General features: G+C 46.6%; 1 protein-coding gene across 6 annotated transcripts in view; it reads right to left on the bottom strand.

Moving 5' to 3' along the window:
• Nucleotides 1–2,564: 2,564 nt before the first annotated feature.
• The window catches only part of LOC101979993 (IQCJ-SCHIP1 readthrough transcript protein), a 658,776-nt gene continuing 640,992 nt past the window's right edge, over nt 2,565–20,348 (bottom strand). For all 6 annotated transcript variants that reach the window (XM_005344086.3, XM_026783101.1, XM_026783085.1 and 3 more), the window contains 5 exons: nt 14,694–14,811; nt 13,629–13,826; nt 12,718–12,841; nt 8,359–8,452; nt 2,565–2,715 (listed from right to left, as the gene is read on the bottom strand). In XM_005344086.3, coding sequence (XP_005344143.1) covers nt 2,664–2,715; nt 8,359–8,452; nt 12,718–12,841; nt 13,629–13,826; nt 14,694–14,811 — 586 coding nt within the window. In that variant the 3' untranslated portion in view covers nt 2,565–2,663. The remainder of the gene's footprint in view (nt 2,716–8,358; nt 8,453–12,717; nt 12,842–13,628; nt 13,827–14,693; nt 14,812–20,348) is intronic.

Below are 20,348 nucleotides of genomic sequence, written 5' to 3'. Positions count from 1 at the left end.
AAAGTTCTCCCATCCGTGCACTGTGGCACCTGCCCACTGACCCTCATCAATCAATCGATCAATCGATCAATCAATCAATCGATCAATCAATCAATCAATCAATCGATCAATCAATCGATCAATCAATGTTATACTACTAGAGACAGCGAGGCTGCAGTAAGACCAGTGTGCACAGCTGCATGTGAGAGCCGTAGGCCTGCCCCGTGGGAGCAGCCAAGGGCCAGTGGATTGCTGATTTCTGCTGTGGGCTTGATGCATGGTAGAGAGAACTGGGTGGAGTTCAATAGTCAACAGCAATCAGGCCTGGCCACACCGGGCCACAGTCAGGCACACATGCTTTTTTCTATTTGGAATGGAAGTGCTGACTAAGACAGTAAAAAAGTGATGAGTGTTCCCACATAAGATGGTCCATTTTGCTAAACATGACCCGCGGTGATGCCTTCGGTGACTCCCAATGCTTGATTCCGTCTGAGAAAAGGGGATGGGATAATGGTATCTGAAGTCTTGTTGTAGTGATATTTTGTTTGTGCTTTTTTTAAAAAAATATTTATTTATTATGTATACAATATTCTGGTGTGTATGCCTGCTGGCCAGAAGAGGGCACTAGACCCCATTACAGATGGTTGTGAGCTACCATGTGGTTGCTGGGAATTGAACTCAGGACCTTTGGAAGAGCAGGCAATGCTCTTAACCTCTGAGCCATCTCTCCAGCCCCTTTTTGTGTTTTAACAAATAAAGCTTGCCTGAAGATCAGTGTGCAGAGCTAAGACACAAGAGTCCAGGCAGTGGTGGCACACACCTTTAACCTCAGGACTTGGGGCATACGTGTTGTCTCTGTTAGTTCAAGGCCACCCTGGGCTACTTGAAATGGATCCAGTCTAAAAGAGAAACAGCTCACACAAAGGTGATCCCAGCACGTGGGAGTCACAGGCCTTGAATCTCAGCACCAGGGAGTTGGAGACAGGAGTGATATGGCTGGGCGGAGAGAGGACTATAAGGCGGGAGGAGACAGGGGCTCAGTGCAGTCTGAGGCAGTCTGAGGACAGGATTGCCCTTCGGTCTGCGCATCGGCAGAGGTAAGAACTCTCTAGTAGCTGGCAACTCTGCTTCTTTGATCCTTCAGCTTTCATCCCTGATAGCTGACTCCAGGTTTTTATTATTAAAACCAATTAGAATTCATGCTACATCTTGCCTTATACTGTGGACTTCACAGAGAAACCAGGTGACTGAGGGGTGAAGCTGGGCTGGTGAACTGCTCATCTCTCTCAGCTGATGGTTTTTTAACCCGCCTGTGCACACCAGCTAATTAAGGGTACACTCCGACTCTCTCCTTACCAGGAAACAGCCTAGAACCTCCTTTAGAGCTGATAATCTTTGAGACCAGTGAAAATGCTTCAAGATGATAAGAACCAATAAGCAGCCTTAGAAACACAGTCGTCAGGTGCATTGGTTTTCCTGTGGAGCCTGGACAAATGCCTGCCTTTACTTCAGACAGGGCACCAACAACAGACCAGCAAAATGATTCCACCTGTGTCTATCCTGATGAACCAGGGAGCTGAATTAGAGGGGCCATTTGCAGACAGCTACATCCCCAAGGACAGTCCTGCTAGCACCCAGCAACTACTACGTGTTCATACATCCCCAGGCAGAGGAGCGTGCTCCGTGAGCCCTCCCCACCTTCAGGAGAGAATGCCAAAGGTCCCAGTTGTGTACAGGTAATCACAGGTCCCGAGTTCCACAAAAAAAACAAAAAAACAAAAAAACAAAAAACTGCAAACACCGTTTGTCTATGTGGTAAACTGGTAAATGTTTTGATTGCCTCAGATTGCCTCGGCCCCAACAAAATGAGCAGTCATTAAGGATTCGTGATGTACCAAGTGGGCAGCTTAGTCAAACCCCAGAAATGCCGGTTCTGACATCCCCCACGTTCTGTTCTCTCTCCTGCCTTGCTGCCTTTGCAACAACTGGCAGCTTTCACCGGCGGGAGGACTTCCTGTGGGGATTCAGCCGCAAAGGGAAAGGGGCGAGGAGGCCCGGCCAGTTTTTGTTAGTGAGCCAAAGGACATATCATATGAAACAAAGTTTTAATTTTTATTTTACATATTTATACATAAAACTTTCAAGGAACCACGTGGATCCAAGAGAATGTTAATAACACGTCTAAGAATGAACCTCCGGTAGTCCAACATTCACGAAATGTTGAAAACTGATTAAAATATACGTAGTATGGAGAGCTACGACTTCACTACGAGGCAGGCATGTATTTTGACTTGTATAGCACCGTCATTTACAGTTCCGCTTCAAAACTACGGTGGAGAATGAAAGGAGTCAATGGTAAAATACTGCTCCAACTTAAAGTCTCTAAACAATAAAACAAAGTCAAACTGCTCTCTCCTTATCCACGGTTGTTGGTGGCGTAAGTACTGTACATTTCTGGTAACAACAGTTTATTAAAAGGCCTGATATTAAGTGGCAGGAGTAAAAAAATTAAAATAAATTAAGAAGCGAAGGCCAGTCACGGGACAGTAAGCTCGGACATTACCAATGACTAACACTGATGTCTGTTTTCCAGCCGCCTTTAGCAACAGCATTTTTTTTTTTTTCTTTTTCACAACCACAGAAGCAAAATAAATTCTAGCTCGTCCTCTGGCGGATGACCCCTTTCACTTCGCGGGCATTTTCTCTGCCAGGTGCTTCTGCTGACTCTCAGCGTGTCTGCAAAATCAAGAATACAGTTACTCAGCACGATGAAGATCTGCACTGCTTTTCAAACAACAGTTGTAATATACTCGCGTGAAATACACGTTAGCCCTGGCAGAGCACTCTCTCCAAGCTCAGTCGACTGGCGTGAAACACACGTGAGCCCTGTTTCACTTTTACTAAAGGTCAGAGAGTTTGAACTTATTCTGGCTCTTTCAAAATTGTTGACAAGATGTCCTAACCTAGGGTGTGGTTACTTGGGGTTTTGGACGTTAAGAGGACCCACAGAGGTGGACCTGCTCCACCTTGAACAAAGGTCAGAGAATTCAAGCCTATTTTTGCTTCTTCATTTTAAAACAGGAGGTTTGACAGAGGGAGTGGGCACCTACAGGGTACTTGGTCTAAGGTGTATTCATGGCATATCCTGCCCAAAACAACAGAAAGCTTCACTCAGGAAATAGCGGCTGGACGTCTCAAGTATTGAAGCAAATAACTGTTGTGGTTGTCCTTTGTGTCATGGTAAAGCAATCTTTTGCCTCCCCCCTTTGGATTGGGGTATATAAACATGTGGAAAATAAATGCAGCCGGATTCGGTATTCACTGAGCTGCCCTCCCGGTTCTATCCTACGTCTCTGTATTTCTTTCATTTCTCAGTTCCTCTTATCCACACATTTCTAATCCACACGCCCTACCCTGAAACGTATGAACCCGTTGTGGTTGGACTAAATAAACATAACCCCAATACGTGGTTTATGACAACTGCCCTAGTTTTTATATTAGCCGATTATGGTCCCTTGGTTTTTGGACACACACGGGACTAACGTGAGGCTGACAGACATTAATCCCGTGAAGAAGAAAGTGCTGTGTTTAAAAGATGTCAAGACTGGAAAAGCAGGGGATAAACCCGGACTCTCTGAATATGGCGGACAATGAGGGCTGCTGAGAAGCCAAGGACAATGGCACTGGGTTTTGATCCTACTTCTTGTTCTGGCTTTGTGGGGGCCTAGCCAGTTTGGATGTTCACCTTTCTAGACCAGGATGGAGGGGGGAGGACTTCGGACTTTCCACAGGGCAGGGAACCCTGACTGCTCTTCAGACTCGAGAGGGAGGGGGAGAGGAGGGGGGGAGGAGTGGGAGGCTGGGAGGAGGCGGAAAATTTTTTTTTCTTTCTTAATTAAAAAAAAAAAAAAAAAGATGTCAAGAGGCGAGCATCTGGGATCCTTGCCTCGATGAATACTGAATCTGTGTTTCCTACACACCAGGCATTGCACCCGGGGCTGAGGAAGGCTATGGGGTCTTTGGAGGAAAATATTCCAGTGAAGACAGTCAGGAAGGGAACCCATGGTGAAGGAAGAACAGAGAGGAACCGGACATTAAAGGTGGGACCTCAGCTCGATAGGAACAGAAGGATGCCCCAGCGGGTTACTCCAGAAAAGAAAAACAAGTCAAAACCAGGTGCTGCAACTGAGTGGCTGGGTGTTAGCTGAGCAACCATTTAAATGCACATGATTTGAGGCATTAACTGAGGCTGATAGGAACCTGGAGCTAGCTAACTTGCTCTTATGAAAGCTTACGTCAAATACGTGCTGTAGAGCTCTCTGTGGATGTATTTCCTGTGTTAGCACAAATTCCTCATCCCCAGTTAATCCAAAGAGCACAGTTACAACAATAAAACAGGGCCAGAGAGGATGCAATGGGAAACTCAGCCAATCCAGAGGGTGGGCCACGCGGACAGGAGGGGATGAATGGCCAGGTTCTTGGCAACCCCTGAACAGGCACAACCCAAAGAACTGTAGGATATGCAGGCTGCAAAAGTGAAATGTTTTGAAGAAGGATTTTAAGAAATGACAAATATTGTGAGAGATGAAGGCTGTGGTTTCTAGCTGTCATCAAGGTTTGGGGACAGCATGTGTGCTGTCTGGATGTGGGGAGCCGGTGACGCCACACCTAAAGCCCTGGTTTCACGCAGAATGCCTCCTATCTGTGGTGCGGAGAAGACAAACCACATGCAGTTTCGAAACCTGGGGCGGTGACAACAGCATCCTTGCCACATGCAGAAACTCAGGAACAAGCGGCAAGGCGCGTTTAGCAATCAAGGAGCCCAGGGAAAGGCTGTGTTTGGCTTTCTCTCCCCCTCACAAAGAAGGCCATGGCCCTATTGATGGGGATAAAGAGCTATGGCTCATTTTCACAGTGCAGTCGGTGTGCATCTCGGGCAAATTCAATTCGAGAAACGTTCTGGTGTTCTGTGATGGAGATTCACTCCAGCTAATTGAATCACAGTTCTGGTTTTAATGCGCATCTAGGCGCTTGCGTACACAGGGGCACACCTCAGGAGACTTTCTGCAAAGGGAAGAAAAAGGGGCAGCAAACGGCTTCAGAAAATAATGCGCGGGTTATGTTCTTTTGGGACATATATAGGAAGGATTTCATTAAAGTTTTAGGAGGGAAAGGATTTCAATCAACCCCTTTATTAATCATTTTTACACTGAAGTCCTTTACAAGATGTGCCTCATCCAAGCCTTGCAAAGACTTTTTTATGGGCAGCCATTACGGAGGACCTACTACTTGCATGGTAGGCCCAGTACTAGGCTCTGGAGACACGACAAAGAATTCAGATAGTATCATCTCTGCTTTCAGGGCGGAGAATTTATCATCATCTGGGGAGAAATGGCAGACCACTATGACAGCGTGATGATACTCACAGGGAGGATGGGCAGTGGCGAGAACCCAGAGGAGGGACACAAGCTGGTCTTGGCATCCTGACAGCTGGTGCCCCTCTATAATACCCATCATGGGCTTGTGTATGGGAAACACGGCGGCACAGGGCCTGTCTCCAGGGATGGTCTTTTAGAATCAAGCACTCCAAGGTCATAACAGTTGACCAGAGTTAGGAGGTGGTGTAGGGTCCTGACAGTCAGCACAGGGGAAAATAACTACCAAGAAGTAAGCTCTTGTGGAGAGGAGCAGAGAGAACTTAAATAAAGAGATATACGCGGTTTTCAAATCACCTGGAAACTTTTAAGCCCAATTCCTAGTCTGGGCCAAGAATAATTAAATCAGAGTCTCTGGGGGCTGGGACCCAGGCATCTGTGCCTTAGAAATATCCCCAGGTACTTCCGGTGAGAGGAGCAGAACTGACTGGATTTGACCTGACATCTATAATGATGACGGTAGAACAGGCAGAGGAAACTGGGGATGCAAACTTCCCAGAAGTCTCTCTGATACTAACTACCCTTGGGATGGCTAAGCACCCTTTGGTTCTCCCTGACCCCATGTGCGGTCCCTCCACCCCAGAGGTAACAGTAGGATGGCTTTCTCCCTCTAAGTGGAGGGTTTCAAGGGGTCACCACCTCCCTGCCTATTAAAACACTGCCCCAATGGAAAAGCTTCCTCTGTCACCTCCAAGCTGGCGACTCCTCACCTCCTGACCCCAAGATCTGTCTTTAAATCACCCTGTCTACACACACAGGCCCACCTAGAAACTGAGATTAAGCTTAACACCTTGAGAAAAGGGGGGGGTCCCCTCAGTGTCTCCCTCAGCAAGGAGTGCCGGCACCACCTATAGCTGGGAGCCTATGGAAGCCGCAGGCTTCTTTAGTAAGCTACAGGGCCTGGCTGTGTATTTCACTGCTGATTTTCTACCCTTTCAGTTCCACGACTCTTGAATTCTCGGGCAACAGAATGGGGATCCCTACAGTTGCTGATGTGTGATGGCCCAACAGGTCTCCAGGTGGTAACAGTATAATCTGAGTTTTCAGATGAGGGATACAATGACTTAGAGCACACAGAACGGGGGCTTGGGGAGTGGCTAGAACACCTGCCATTCAAGCGTTAGGACCGGAGTCTGGATCCCACAGTGCGCATGCATGCTGGGTGAGTGTAATTGTAGTCTGGGTGTGATTGCAGTCTGTCTTGGAAGGCAGAGATGGGGGCCCCAGAGTAAGCTGGTTAGCCAGACTAGCCATGGCGGGAGAGCAGAGATCAAGCACAGTTCCTGACATCACCTTCGGGCTTTCACATGCAAGTGCTGACTGTGGGTCTTAAAACTGAGCCTCAACAGCACACAGCTTTTCTTTATTACAAATACTGTTTCAGTGACACTGCGTGATTGGAAACACATTTTACCACACATTCCCCATCGAGGTGAAGTCCCATGGCAGGGCTGAGGGCGCTGGCACTGCTTGTGTTTTTGGGCTTCGGGGGCACATCCTTAATGCCTTTATGCCATTGTGATAAACAAAGTTCTTTCTTGGGAGCCTCTCTCTTCTCTCTCAACATGTCTGGGCTTCACAGAAATTGCGATCTCCAGGTTTAAGAATGTCACATGGACTATCTTGTGAAAGGAGCCACGGTCCACTTGAAACCACTGGGATACTTGCAGTATTTCATGTGCATGTGTATCTCATCTACAACACAGACGTATGATACATTCTGTGTATGTATGGTGTGCTGTCCTAAGAGAAGAACTGCTAAGAAGAAGTGGAATTCCCTGACCAGCACCAGCCTGATTCATTACCTCTAACCTGCAAGGCAGCTGGAGCCATGTCCAGCTTGACACTCAGATCTTAGCATTCCCCATCTCCCCTCCCCTGGTGAGAACAATCTGGTGGCACCCAGGCAGTGGAAAGATGCCAGGACCCCTGCCTTCCAGCATGGCAGTCATGAGCAAGAGCTGGGCCACATAACAGCTGGCATCTCTTTGTGGCACCCACCACGTGGCTACTCCTGTGCTAGGAACAACAGAATGGAGTGGATGAGCATCAACTGCCTTGGGGGGAACAGTTTTGCAGGATGAAGTCCTTCTAGGCTAGAATTGTTGCCCCGTGGAGTGACAGCTGTCACCATTCCCGGGCTTGGAGAGGGCTCAGTAAGTAGAGGGTTCATTTAGAAAGTGTAGGGACTGGAGTTTCGAACCATGGGCCTTGTTACCTTTCACTGTTGACCTAACACAGCCTGGAGTTATCTGAGAAGAAAGCTTTGATGGAGGAATTGCCAAGATCAGATGGGTGGGAGTTGTCCCCATTGCTAATTGATGCAGGAAGGCCCAGCCCACTGTGGGGGGCGCCATTCCCTAGGCAAGTGGTCCAGGACCATAGGAAGAAGCGAGCCGAGAGAGCGGGACAGTGAAGGAGCCAGCAAACAGCGTTCCTCCATGGTTTCTGCCTTAGACCTCTTGCCCCGACTTCCTTCAGTGATGGACCATAACCTGCAAGATGATGTAAACTCTCTCCTCCGCTAAGTTGCATTGGTCACAGCAATTGTGGCAGCAACAGAAACAATAGCAACTAGAATATCACAGAAAGCTGGACACGGTAGCATGTTGTGCCATCTCAGGACTGTTCCCATGAGATGGGAGCTGGAGATGGGCTTCCAACAGAGAACGAGATCCTGTCTCCAACAGGAAGTCAAGGGCAGACACTCAAGGTTGTCCTTTGACCTCCACAAGTGTGTGGTGGAGCGTAAGCATTCATGCCCTAAACAGAGAGATTAAAGATAACGCGTTTCCTAAAGGGGACTTTGGGCCTCTTCCTCTCTTTTAAACGGCAAATGTCAACAGCTGCTTGGTGAGTTAGATACAAAAGGAATTAAGCTACAGAGAGATAATTCTTGCCCTTGGTGACAACTTTAGTTCAACCTCGGTTTGCCTAGACTGACCTGGTTAAGTCTTCTATGTCCACCAGCATGGCATCTTGCTCTGTGTGCAACTCGTCTCGGATGAGGAGCAGCTGGACCAACTCTTCATTCAAACCTGGATCAAAAGAGGGAGGGAACGTTAAAAACCACATCAACAAAGGCCTCAACATAAAGCCAGCCACACTGAACCTCACAGAAGAGAAAGTGGAAAGTACACTTGAATATATTGGCACAGAAGACCACGTCCTAAATATAACCCCAATAGTACAGACACTGAGAGAAACAATTAATAAATGAGACCCACTGAAACTGAGAAGTATCTGTAAAGCAAAGGACATGGAAAACAAGACAAAAGGACAGAATGGGAAAAGATTTTCACCAATCCCATATCAGACAGAGGTCTGATCTCCAAAATGTACAAAGAACTCAATAACAAATATCCAATAAAAAAATGGGGCACAGACCTAAACAGACAACTCTCAACAGAGGAATCTAAAATGGCTGAAAAACACTTAAGGAAATGCTCAACATCCTTAGTCATCAGAGAAATGCAAATCAAAACAACTCAGATTCCATCTTATACCTGTAAGAATAGCCAAGATCAAAAACACTGATGACAACTTATGCTGGAGAGGATGTGGGGTAAAGGGACCACTCCTGCATTGCTGGTGGGAGTGCACAATGGTACAATCCCTTTGGATAACGGCATGGCAATTTCTCAGAAAATTAGGAAACAACCTTCCTCAAGACCCAGCAATACCACTTTTGGGTATATATCCAAAGGATGCTCAATCGTGCCACAAGGACATGTGCTCAGCTATGTTCATAGCAGCATTGTTAGTCACAGCCAGAAACTGGAAACAACCTAAATGCCCCTTGACTGAAAAATGGATAAGGAAATTATGGTACATTTACACAATGAAGTACTACACAGCAGAAAAAAAGAACATCTTGAAATTTACGGGCAAATGGATGGATCTAGAAAGCATCATATTAAGTGAGGTAATCCAGACCCAGAAAGACAATTATCACATGTACTCACTCATAAGTGGTTTTTAAACATAAAGCAAAAACAAAAAAAACAAAAAAAACAAAAAAAAAAAAAACAAAAACAAAACCAGCCTACAAATCACAATCCCTGAGAACCTAGACAACAATGAGGACACTACGAAAGAAATATATGGATCTAATCTACATGGGAAGTAGAAAAAGACAAGATCTCCTGAGTAAATTGGGAGCATGGGGACCATGGGAGAGGGTTGAAAGGGAGGGGGCAGGCAGGGACGCGAGCAGAGAAAAATGTATGATCTCAATAAAATCAATTAAAAAATAAACAGATCAAGCCACACCCAAATCAGAACCTGCAATTATGTATGACCCATTATGCATGTTCACAGACACAAAAGTATATATACATATATAGCAGAATTAAACATCATAGGAAAGAATCTTTTTCTACTTTTTATGTGTGTGTATGCATGTGTGATTTGCATGTTTGTATATGTATGATTTTGCATGTATAGGTGCACAGCCATCCATGTAAAGAAGGCCCAAAATTTATGTAGGGAAAGATTAATAAGGCCTTGTAATCAAATCCATGGCTCACTCACACAGTTAGTCCTGCTAGCCAGTTCACTCTGGGAATCTGCTGTCTCTACCTCCTGAGGTGGGATTATGGGTGGCGTAGTACCCACCCAGCACCTACACAGGTTTCTGGGGATCTGAATTCCAGTGGTCTCTTATATTAGCTTCTTACATGTGCAGATGAAACACCCATTGGAGCAGCACAACCTGTCTGTAAAATTAAAGAGGCGCCGAAGAGGAGGAACAAACCACTGGTTCATTATCTCCTACCAGAAATGTTCAGGGCCAGAAATGTCTCGGCTCTGTGCTCTCTAAGTTTTTTGAGTCTTAGAATATTTACACAATTGTTTATATTTAGATGATTATATAAAAGATTTGGTCAATTAAGTGCCCCTAGACCAAAATATCAACTCTTTGGATATTTCACAACATTTGAGATTTAGAAATACCCAACCTTTATTTTCAGTTCCTTCATAATACAGCCAGAAAAGAAACTGCTAGCCGCTAGAAGAAAAGCTTGTTAGGAAAAGCGGGGCTTTAGAGGCTGGAGAGATGGCCCATTGATTAAGAGCACTTGTTGCTCTTGCAGAGGGCCTGGGTTCTGTTCCCAGCATCTACCTGGCAGCTCAGAACCACACGCAAATCCAGTGCCAGGGGACCTGATGCCCTGTTCTGTTCTCTACAGGGACTGCATGTGTGCGGTGTGCTGACATCCATGTGTGCGGTGTGCTGACATACAGATGCGCTAAAAACAAAATTTAAAACCTATGTGCTAAAGAAGATGTCTTTAAAAGAAAAACCAGGGCTTTGAGGAAGTGTGGAGAACAGATTTTAGGTGGTATTAATTTATGCGCCCTTTATCTTTAGGAGCTCCCCACTCTCTAACATGTGACACCTAGCTGGGAGAGGGGGGCACATCCAGGATGCCCAGAGCCTTCACATGGCCCAAGGGAAGGGTGCTGTTCTGAGAACATTGAAATACTGGGAAGTTAGATTTCTGGTATAGTAGGATGTGTAAGATGTGAAGAAAGACATCCAGAAGACAGTGTGGTGAGAATATTCCCGAGCCCTGGTCCTTTACTAAGAAACTAAGCCTATGAATATGGAAACATTTCTAACCCCCACCTGACATTAGTGGGCTGGGTCAATGTGGTTCAGGAAAAAGCAAAGAGTTCATACTTAGAGAAGCTGAGGGTTATAGCTGCTAGGTCCATACACAGGGAAAACACGCACTGAAGAGAACTGTGAGCTAAGAGACAAAGGAGGGGGTAGGTTTGTTGCCACGGGCCCCTTGGACGTGTTTTCAGAGATTCTGCCTTCAAATGAGCCCTCTGTGCCTTCAGTTCAGAAGAGATCAAGTTTTGAAGGAAAAAAAAAATCACACATAGAGTTCTAAAAACTCCACATGCTCCTAAAAAGCATTAGACAGCAACTTTATTATTGAAAAGTCTAGAGTTAGCTGTGTGGGTGGTGAAATCCTGCAAGTCCTCTCAGCCCTTAAAAGAGTAGTCAAACTAAATTAAAGTTAATTTACATACTGTGAATAGAACCCTAAATAGCCAGGTGGTGGTAGTACACACCTTTAATCCCAGTAGAAGCAGAGGCAGGCTGATCTCTGAGTTCAAGGCCGGCTGAGTTCTAGGACAGCCAGGGCTACACAGAGAAACCCTGTTTTGTAAAACAAACAACAAAACACAACAAAAATGTTAAAATTCTAAATCCTTTCTCTGGATTGTAAAATAGTATTATCTAGATAACCTCAGTTTTTATTTGGATCTGGTGGGAAAAAATTTATCTTTCTCAGCTGCTCCTGGGAGGCCTTCTCCACCACCACCCAACAGACTGCCTGCATATTCGAACCCTTAGTGCACGGGAGATTTGCTTTTTTGCACCCACCCCAGGCCTGTATTAAGCTTCAAACTTTCTATTATAAAAAATTTCAAACTAACAGCAGGGAAATCTTTGTAATGAATCCCCACAGACTCCATTAGGCATCAACAAGGACCAGTTTGAATCATCGCTCTCTCGAGTCTCTAAGACCACTTACAGAAATTACAGAAACACAAGGTCTTGTTTGTAAATGTGCGTCTCTAAAAGAAAGAGCTTTTAAGACTCACAAGATTGCCATGCCTTTAGCAAACCTACAATAATAACAATAGCAATAATATGTCTGTTTGAATGCATTTGATGGTATTGTAAATCCATAGGATTATATAGTCATATTCTAGGGGCTGGAGGGATGGAGACATCATCTGGCTGACCATGCTGCCTCGTGGGGCCAACCACTGCCTGCTCTCTCCAGTGAGTGCCACCCCCACCAGCTCCCCACCCTCTCTGGATGCTTCTATTAAGGCCCTTTATACTGAGGGGGAAATCTTATACTTCGCAATTTTTCCATATATGTGAATATACATGCACTCACCACCTAAAACAGAAGGGTCATCTGATACGAGCGAAGGCCATGATCCCTCAAACAAAGGGGCACACGAGTAGAGGGGTAACTGTGTAAAATTACAGCTGTAGAAGTTTATTCCAGAAACAGAGGCATGTTAAATACATGTCCCGTGCTAGGACCTGGTCATTTAAAAAGGCCCCGTAACCATGGTGAACCTTGGACAAGTCTGAAAGCGCCTGACATTTTATAGCTAGAAAGGAGACAGCAGAAAGAGTCCTGTGGTTGTCTCGAGTGTGCACACGCTCAGCCAGCCCAGGGAAGACACCCCCCAGAAGGACTGAACCCCACAAAGCAGCCTCGCCCCTCAACGTTTTCCGTACGGGGCACACGGCCCCACTTACTTTCAATCTGGGAGTGGAGGTCGTTGACGATGACTTGGAGCTGCCCAATAGTCATGTCTCTCAGGTCCGTGGGCTTTAGGCTTCTCTTCATCAGACATTCGCTTATGTGAGGCATGTGTGGTAGCTGAAGACACAAAACGGGCGGCAGGGGTCTGAGCAGAGGCGCAGAGACCCCAGGAAAGACCCTGCCCTCTCGTAGGAGATCCACCCTCATCCACCCGCCTCTCTCCAGGTTTGGAGCCTAAACGCTTTCCCAGCCTCTGAGCTTCCCAGGGGCGGACCCGTCTCCCGCATCCATTTCTAACTGTGATGCCCTATGTATCCCAAATGATACGCTGTCTGCACCGCAGGCTTTCTGGTTGGCCTCTGACACACACGAGGTACGGGGAAGGTAAGTAACAGGAATGGGTAAAGCGAACAGAATCGGCTGCTATTTAATCTGTGATACCCTGTCACCGTCCCTGTATGATGTACTCTGACTGCTTTTCTCACCACGGCTTCGACAATCATACCGTCACCTAGGCGCTGCTGTCTACACCGCACACGAGAAAACACACACGTGAGTCACATGTCAGACCCCTGCAGCAGATCAGAGGCAGAGCCTATTGCGACTGCTAAGCCCACTGATGCATACATCGCAGCGCCTCTCTCAAAAGGCAGGGGCGAGACTTGATAGCAAAAGTGCGCTGTGGTATTAACACAGGAACACGGGCAGAGCTTACTTCTGTGAAATGCTGCCCCATGTGTTTTTTTGTGTGACAGTAGAAGGGAAAAAGAAACAGACTTCGTTCTTTCTCAATTGCCAGTGCTTCTGACAAACTGCCTCAGAGAAACCCAAGTTTGCATAACTCTGGGAAAGAACCCATCTTCGGCCCCGAACGCTCGCTGGCAGGCCAGCCTGCGCTGCTTACAAGGTCAGCGACGGGAGACTTTTTCCTGTTCTGTTTTTCCACTTCTACTTGCATTTTGGCCATGGGTTTGGCCATGGCAAGGGCCATTTTGGCTTCGGCTTGTAGCTTCTTTTGCCGCGTGAGGAAGTCCATGTCGTCCAGGGATTCAGAATCCTCCTCGGTCGTGTCTCTATCGGAATAGGACGAACTCTGCTTGCTCTGTGAGGGGAGAAAGACAGTTTCAAATTTCACTCCAGTTGCCCAGCACTCCGAGAAGGAAACTAGCAACTGGGTCCTCTCTCAGCATGGCTGGTGTGTGTGTGTGTGTGTGTGTGTGTGTGTGTGTGTGTGTGTGTCTGTCCTGGAAACAATTCCACTACCCACTTGACCTCACTGTGACCAGTCAGTCACACGACACCTTAAAAAGGGCCCAATTCAGAATGGTTCTGTTTTGAGCACAAACAGAGTGGCAGAAGTTATCATGGGGTCATGTTTAATTGTGGAACCCAGAGCCAAGGTCAGAGACGGTCTTCAGGGAGCAGGCATCTGATAGCATCTGCACCATGCTCAGGGGCCAACACACACTTGCTGGCCATTGGTACAAAGGAACAACACGGGGAGGGGGGGACATGTTAGCTGCTAGCATTTGTGATTATTCGTAACTTCTAGAACGTGTGAGAAAGGGCTGAGCTCCTAGTTCTAAATCCAGCAGGGAAGGATTCTTTCATACGTATATTAATGAGAGTTTTCTGTTGAGCCCGGGTCAGCTTTGAACTCACTATGCGGCCTCGGCTGACTTTGAATTTGGGATCCTCCTGCCACAGCCCCCTAAGCACACACCACCCTGTTCACACCCTCCTTTTATACTCTCTAAAAGCGTTAGGCGATTTCCTTCATAGTCAATAACTTTAATAAACTTTATTTACCCCTACTGTGTCGTGACTTTGATTTTGCAGTCAGTCATGGTCAAATTCTCGAAGCAAGCGATCCCAAAGATGCGTCCCGGGAATGGCCGCTCCCAGGTCCCAACGAGTACAAGCCCAAGAGAGGAAGGCGATGACTTAGCTGGTGGCCGTGTGGACTTACCATGGGAGACAAGGGGGTGTCCAGGCTGGTTTCAGTCTTGCTGTCATCGGCATCGCTGTCCTTGTCACTGCTGCTGTCATTGACAAAGCATATCTGGAGATTCATCCCACTTTGCAACCTGGGCAGAAGCAGACAGGACATGAGTTCTAAGCAGCTCCTTGTAGCCTGGCCGTAAAGACTCAAGCTGAGTTTACTAACAGAAAAGAGCTGCCATGTGTTCTTCATGTGGAGAAATAAGTGACCCAAATCATCCTACATTTCCTTTTCGGTTGTAATTGTTGAGACAGGATTTTGCTACTATAGACCAGGCTGGCAATCCTGCCTCAGCCTACTCTCTCCTAGAAATGGAAATCTTATTAGAGGAACTCCCAGGATTCCATTCTTCTGCCCACATCCATTTGGGGTTTAAAGGTATATGTTATAGTATCCCATGAAAAGAAAACACATAGTTGGCACACCCACAAGGGTGCTTTGTGTTTACAATTCTGTCCATCAAGATGACCAGACTTCAGCTAATAACATTGTGTGATGTTACTTAGGATTCTGTTTAAAAGGACAACCCAAAGAAGCTCACTGGAGCAGGTATGCCAGGACTCCAGCTCTCTGCAGAAAGTCTTCTTCCTCTCCAGCCAGACCAGATCACGTGATAGAAGCCTCTAAATCTGGTGTCAAAAGCCAACAGAGGAAGCACACTTATGTCGTGCAAAGACAAAGACACTGGTTTGTCCACGCCAAGAAACGTAAGAAAACCCCAACATGTTCAGCCTTGAACACATGTGCTTCTGCACAGCGCCTCCGACACCCAGCTTAAGGACATCCACCTCTTGAGAGCTCATCACACCAGGATTCTGGAACTCCAGTAAGGATGCTCTTGGCAGCGGAATCAGAAGCAACAAACACTGGTAATGAACACGGCCAGACCGTGGGTTCGACTCTAAGTCCCGACCAGTTTTCGAAGGTGAACCACATTTCCGCACTATTTGATGAGTCTTGGCATCTCTAATATGCCAGTCTTGTGGAGAAGCAAGTCTCATAGAGGGGGAGACTCCTGGGGCAGAAGGGACCACAGCGGGCCAGTCTAAGTCAGCTTTGGGGCAGAGGACATCAAATTTGCTCTGGTGTCATTACTGCCACAGGGAACTAATATCTGATGTTTATGTATGCTTTTCTTTATCCTAAATAGATGGAGATACTTTGCATGTATTGCTCATATGTCTGATTTTAAAAATGTTTGAAAACATGGAAATCCATGTAACTGCCACCCCCCCAGCCTGTACTGCAATTAAGGTGGGTATGTACTGCCACCTACTGTTAAATTATGTAATTACACAAGCTCAAACTTACTTTTCCCTTCAGGAAAAGGCAGCCGTTCTCCCCAGTAAGTCCGGTATTATCTTCTTCCAATCCTCTCAACACAGCCAAGGATCCCAGGCCCAGGGCTGAGGGAAGCAGGCCACAGGTTCTGAGATGCCTGGTTTATAGTGGGCCTCTAGTCCTGGTTTGTTCAGAGCGTGGCAAGGGGCAAGTGCTCCGTGCATGAACTGCTTTCCCTTCTCCACTCTGTGGAATCTGGGCAAAGGGCCGGGAGGCTCTTGGTGCTACCATGGCTTTCTAAAGGACCCTCCCGAGGCCCTTCCACTAACACTGCTCACCTGTTCACATCGATCCCCGATGCTGTCCACCTTCTGAGAGACTGCTCAAGTCGCTCATAACTAGAAAGTAGCTGGCCCTCTGGTTGTGCCTGGACGTGCTTCCCTCAAACTATCTCCATCTGGTATGTTCGGGTTTCCCTTTGATCCAGACAAATAGGATTTAACAAATCTGTGGTGGCTATAGTCTGTCTAAAAAGTAGGAATCAAGCAATTTCTAACAATAAAATCAAGATCTATGGTTTGGAAGGTGACAGCCAAGACAGAGAGAAGGGACAGATTTTAAAAGCCAATCTCACCTGAACCTAGGGTTACATAGCATTTCCTAGATATGTATAAGGCCGCTGGAGATAAAGATCGTAAAACTATAAAACAACCAGCAACGGAATCACAAAACCAAGCTAAAGACGCCCAAGGTCAAAATCTTCATTCTGAAGAAAATGTGATTGCAACTCTGCAGCTGGGCCTCAAACCAGTCACCCACCCACAAGGAGCATCCATAAACATTTTAAGAGCGGGAGGGGTATAAGGAAAAGACTTCACAGCTGCTGGAAGTGGAGGAACTCCTCAGGTACAAATTCAAAAAACCCCTTAGTAGCACAGTAGCCCCGTGGGAAACTGAAGGGCACTTGGGCGGGTCAGGAGTGCCTGGTTATTCCTTACAGTGGTAATCACCAAAGATATCACTCGCAGGAGCGATGTGACATCATAGCCAATTCAGAGAGGGTTTTAGGGAAGCCATCTTAAATGGGCTCCCGTTTCAAGAGGGATTTGTTTGCTGTTAGCCTTTAGTCGCATTTTAGAAGGAAGACAGCTCCCGGTCAATTCAACCACACTCCCTAAAGCAGAGGCCTGGCTATACGGTGATGGGGGCCACTAGGTCTTCTGAAGGCCTCTGTACCACAACGATAATCCCCATCCCAGCCTTGCAGCCTGGCAGCGAGATATGCAGCTGTCTGAAAGGCTGACTTCTGAAAACTGCACTGCCCGGGGGGTCTCCAGCCTCAGGCTCCCTCACTTGGAAGAACTGGACAGTTCATTCCGGATCATCGCTTCCTCGGTATCTCGAGCACGGTGCTAAGTGAAAACATTTCAGCATATTCCATTCAGGGTCACCTGATGTTTTATAGGGATTTATTGGTGTGTTTGTGTCTACATGAGTGTACGCACGCACGAGTATGAGAGCCCCTGGACACCAGAAGAAGGTGTCAGATGCCGCAGAGATGCAGTTACAGGCATCGGAGAACCACCAGAAATGGGTGCTTGGATCTAACTCTGGTCTGAGCTGTCTCTCTAAAGTCCCGAATTGATGTTCTGAGTGATATTTGGCAGAATATGGCATAAAACATTACTGGCAGTCTGTCTTGCTGGCTGACCACTGGAGTGGGAGGGATATTGCATGGGGGAGACTCAGCAGCTGCAGCTTCCAATAAGAAGATCAGCTCTCAGACAGACAAGGGCCGCGCTGACTTTAAGTGCAGTTAGAAAGAAAATTATTCAAACGTACACGAGACTGAGATATCAGACAGAAAGTTCTCTGCTGCCATAGGAGATCTCAAAAACACACCCAGTGGTAGACAATTGGGTAAACAATAACAAAACTCAAAAAACCCCCAAAACAGCTCTTCAGGCACAGTGATACACCCCTGTAATCCTAGCAGGGCAGTGGACGCGGGATGGCCGAGAGCTGAGGTCATCCAGGCCTGCATGAGGAGTTCTGTCTCCAAAAGCAAAGGGACTGGCATAGGGCTCAGTGGGAGAACACTTGGTTAGGACATGCAAGGCCCTAGGTCTGATTGTCAGTGCTGCGGGTGGGGTGGTCTTTTAAAAACAGAGAGACAAGACCCATGTTCTCCAGAGAGAAACAATCTCATGGTTCTACACTTTCCTGGTGACTTCCAGAGGGGTAGGTTCTTGTCCTGGGTCTTAGGCCAGGGTGATTAAGGACTTGTCTGAGGGTGGCTCTGAAGCCCAGGACTCCTCCTTGTTTTCTGGTTCTAGAAATGAGAATCTGGCTTAGGTAGCAATACATGAAAATATAAGATTCTGTATGTGAGAGAGAGAAAGAGAGAGAGAGAGAGAAAGAGAGAGAGAGAGAGAGAGAGAGAGAGAGAGAGCGAGAGAGAGCGAGAGAGAGCGAGAGAGCGCACATGTGGAGTCAGAGGAGGTTTTCTTCTATCTCTATCCATTTTATTCTTTTGAGCCAGGGTCTTCCACTGCACCTGAAGTTTTGACTAGGCTGGCTGGTCACTGAACTTCTGGGATCCACCTGACTACGCCTCCAATACTGGAGTTAGAGTCACTGTTGTCAAGCCCAGCTTTTGTGTGGGTGCCGGGGATTTGAACTCGATTTCTAATGCTTGCACAACAATCATCCTCACTCACCGAGCCATCAGTGACCCACATGCGCCTATGGGTTTCAAGCTTGCATTGCTCATTAACTGTCTATGACCCATTTTTATGATCCTCTGAAGATTTTCCAGTCTGCTCTTGTGCCTTAACTCTGTCATCACTCTCTGAATGGACTCTGGCTGGCGGATGTGTGAATTCATCTCAGAGTTCAGAACCAAAGCACCAGGCACACACAAGAACTCTGGCAAGAGCAGTAAAGGGACCTTAGCGGCCTCAAACTGAATGAAGACGCTGAAGTCCAACTCAGATGGGCAGAAGTGCCCAGCGACTGGTGGGCTCCCGTGCAGAACTACACGCTTACCTCGTGTGCTCCTGAGGGCAGAGCATTTCATAACGTATCATCACTGCGACCATGGCATCATCACTGTGGCAATGACATCATCACTGTGACAATGACATCATCACTGTGGCAATGACACCATCACTGTGGCAATGGCATCATCATTGTGACAATGGCGTCATTACTGTGGCCATGGGTAGATGTCTCAAAGCTGCAGAGCCTGAGATCACCTGCTGGATTCTGGCTTTTGAATCCAGTGGCATTTCTCCCCACGCTACTCTTAATCATGGGTTTTAATTTACTAGATCCTGCCTGTGTCTGGGAGCATAATTCTACAGGGCTCAGGCCTCCTATCGTTGCTCACAATTTCAAGGGAATTGTATGGCTTCACTCAGGAAACAGCAAGAAAGAACTTCCATGCGCCTATGGGTTTCAAGCTTGCATTGCTCATTAACTGTCTAAAGCCAGTGTGGCTTATGAGTCATAGGCATGCTGGGCCATTCATAACTCAACATCTCCAACTAGTTTGTGGCCAAGCTGTTAGAATACATTATTTCCATTTATTTGAATGGATCTTTGATGCATTATTCAAAGGTTTTATACATAATGAATAATCATCCATATTTTTCATGCCATTTTTCTGTTTCATATTGATTTCAAAGGGGATGGAGCATAAAATATGGATTATAACTACCCAAAGGGATGCATAAATGCATTTCATTTTTCTGGGACTACGTCACGATGAAAGTGAGAACAGAGTTGTGGGTGATCTTTAGCTACACTCTAAGTGGGATGGCGGCAGATCAAGAGGCGGCACCACCGCTTCGTAAGGAGCTGTAAAACGCTTCTCCATCCCACAAGGTCTGCCTCTCTCTCCCCATTCGCTGTGTCCTGTAGACATTTACCTTGAGAACTAAGAAGCGCCTTTTGATGTTTTAAAAAACAGTGGAAAAGGAACGTGGTTTCTGCTTTTCTACATCTGTTAGGAAAATACAATACTATGTCTTATTTTATTCTAGTAGGATTATGTAAACGTCCTCTTGCTATGAGGTATAGTTGAGAAACAGGAAACACTCTATTGAGCTTTTAAAAATCATGCTGTCCACGGACCAGCTACAAACGTTGCTGGTTAAACACATGGCATCATCACACAAAAGCAACATAAATGATCTTCTTAAACATGTATGTAGAGAAAAGGATTGCTTGATTATCCACCCACCAACCCACCCACCTATCCATCCATCAATCTACCCATCCATCCTCCCATCATCCATCCACCCATCCACTCACCAACCTACCTACCCATCTACTGAT

The sequence above is a fragment of the Microtus ochrogaster genome, chromosome 1 (assembly GCF_000317375.1).
Source record: "Microtus ochrogaster isolate Prairie Vole_2 chromosome 1, MicOch1.0, whole genome shotgun sequence".
Classification (NCBI taxonomy): Eukaryota; Metazoa; Chordata; class Mammalia; order Rodentia; family Cricetidae; genus Microtus; species Microtus ochrogaster.
Note: the sequence above shows the minus strand (reverse complement) of the source record. Positions and strands in the feature narration are given on the sequence as shown.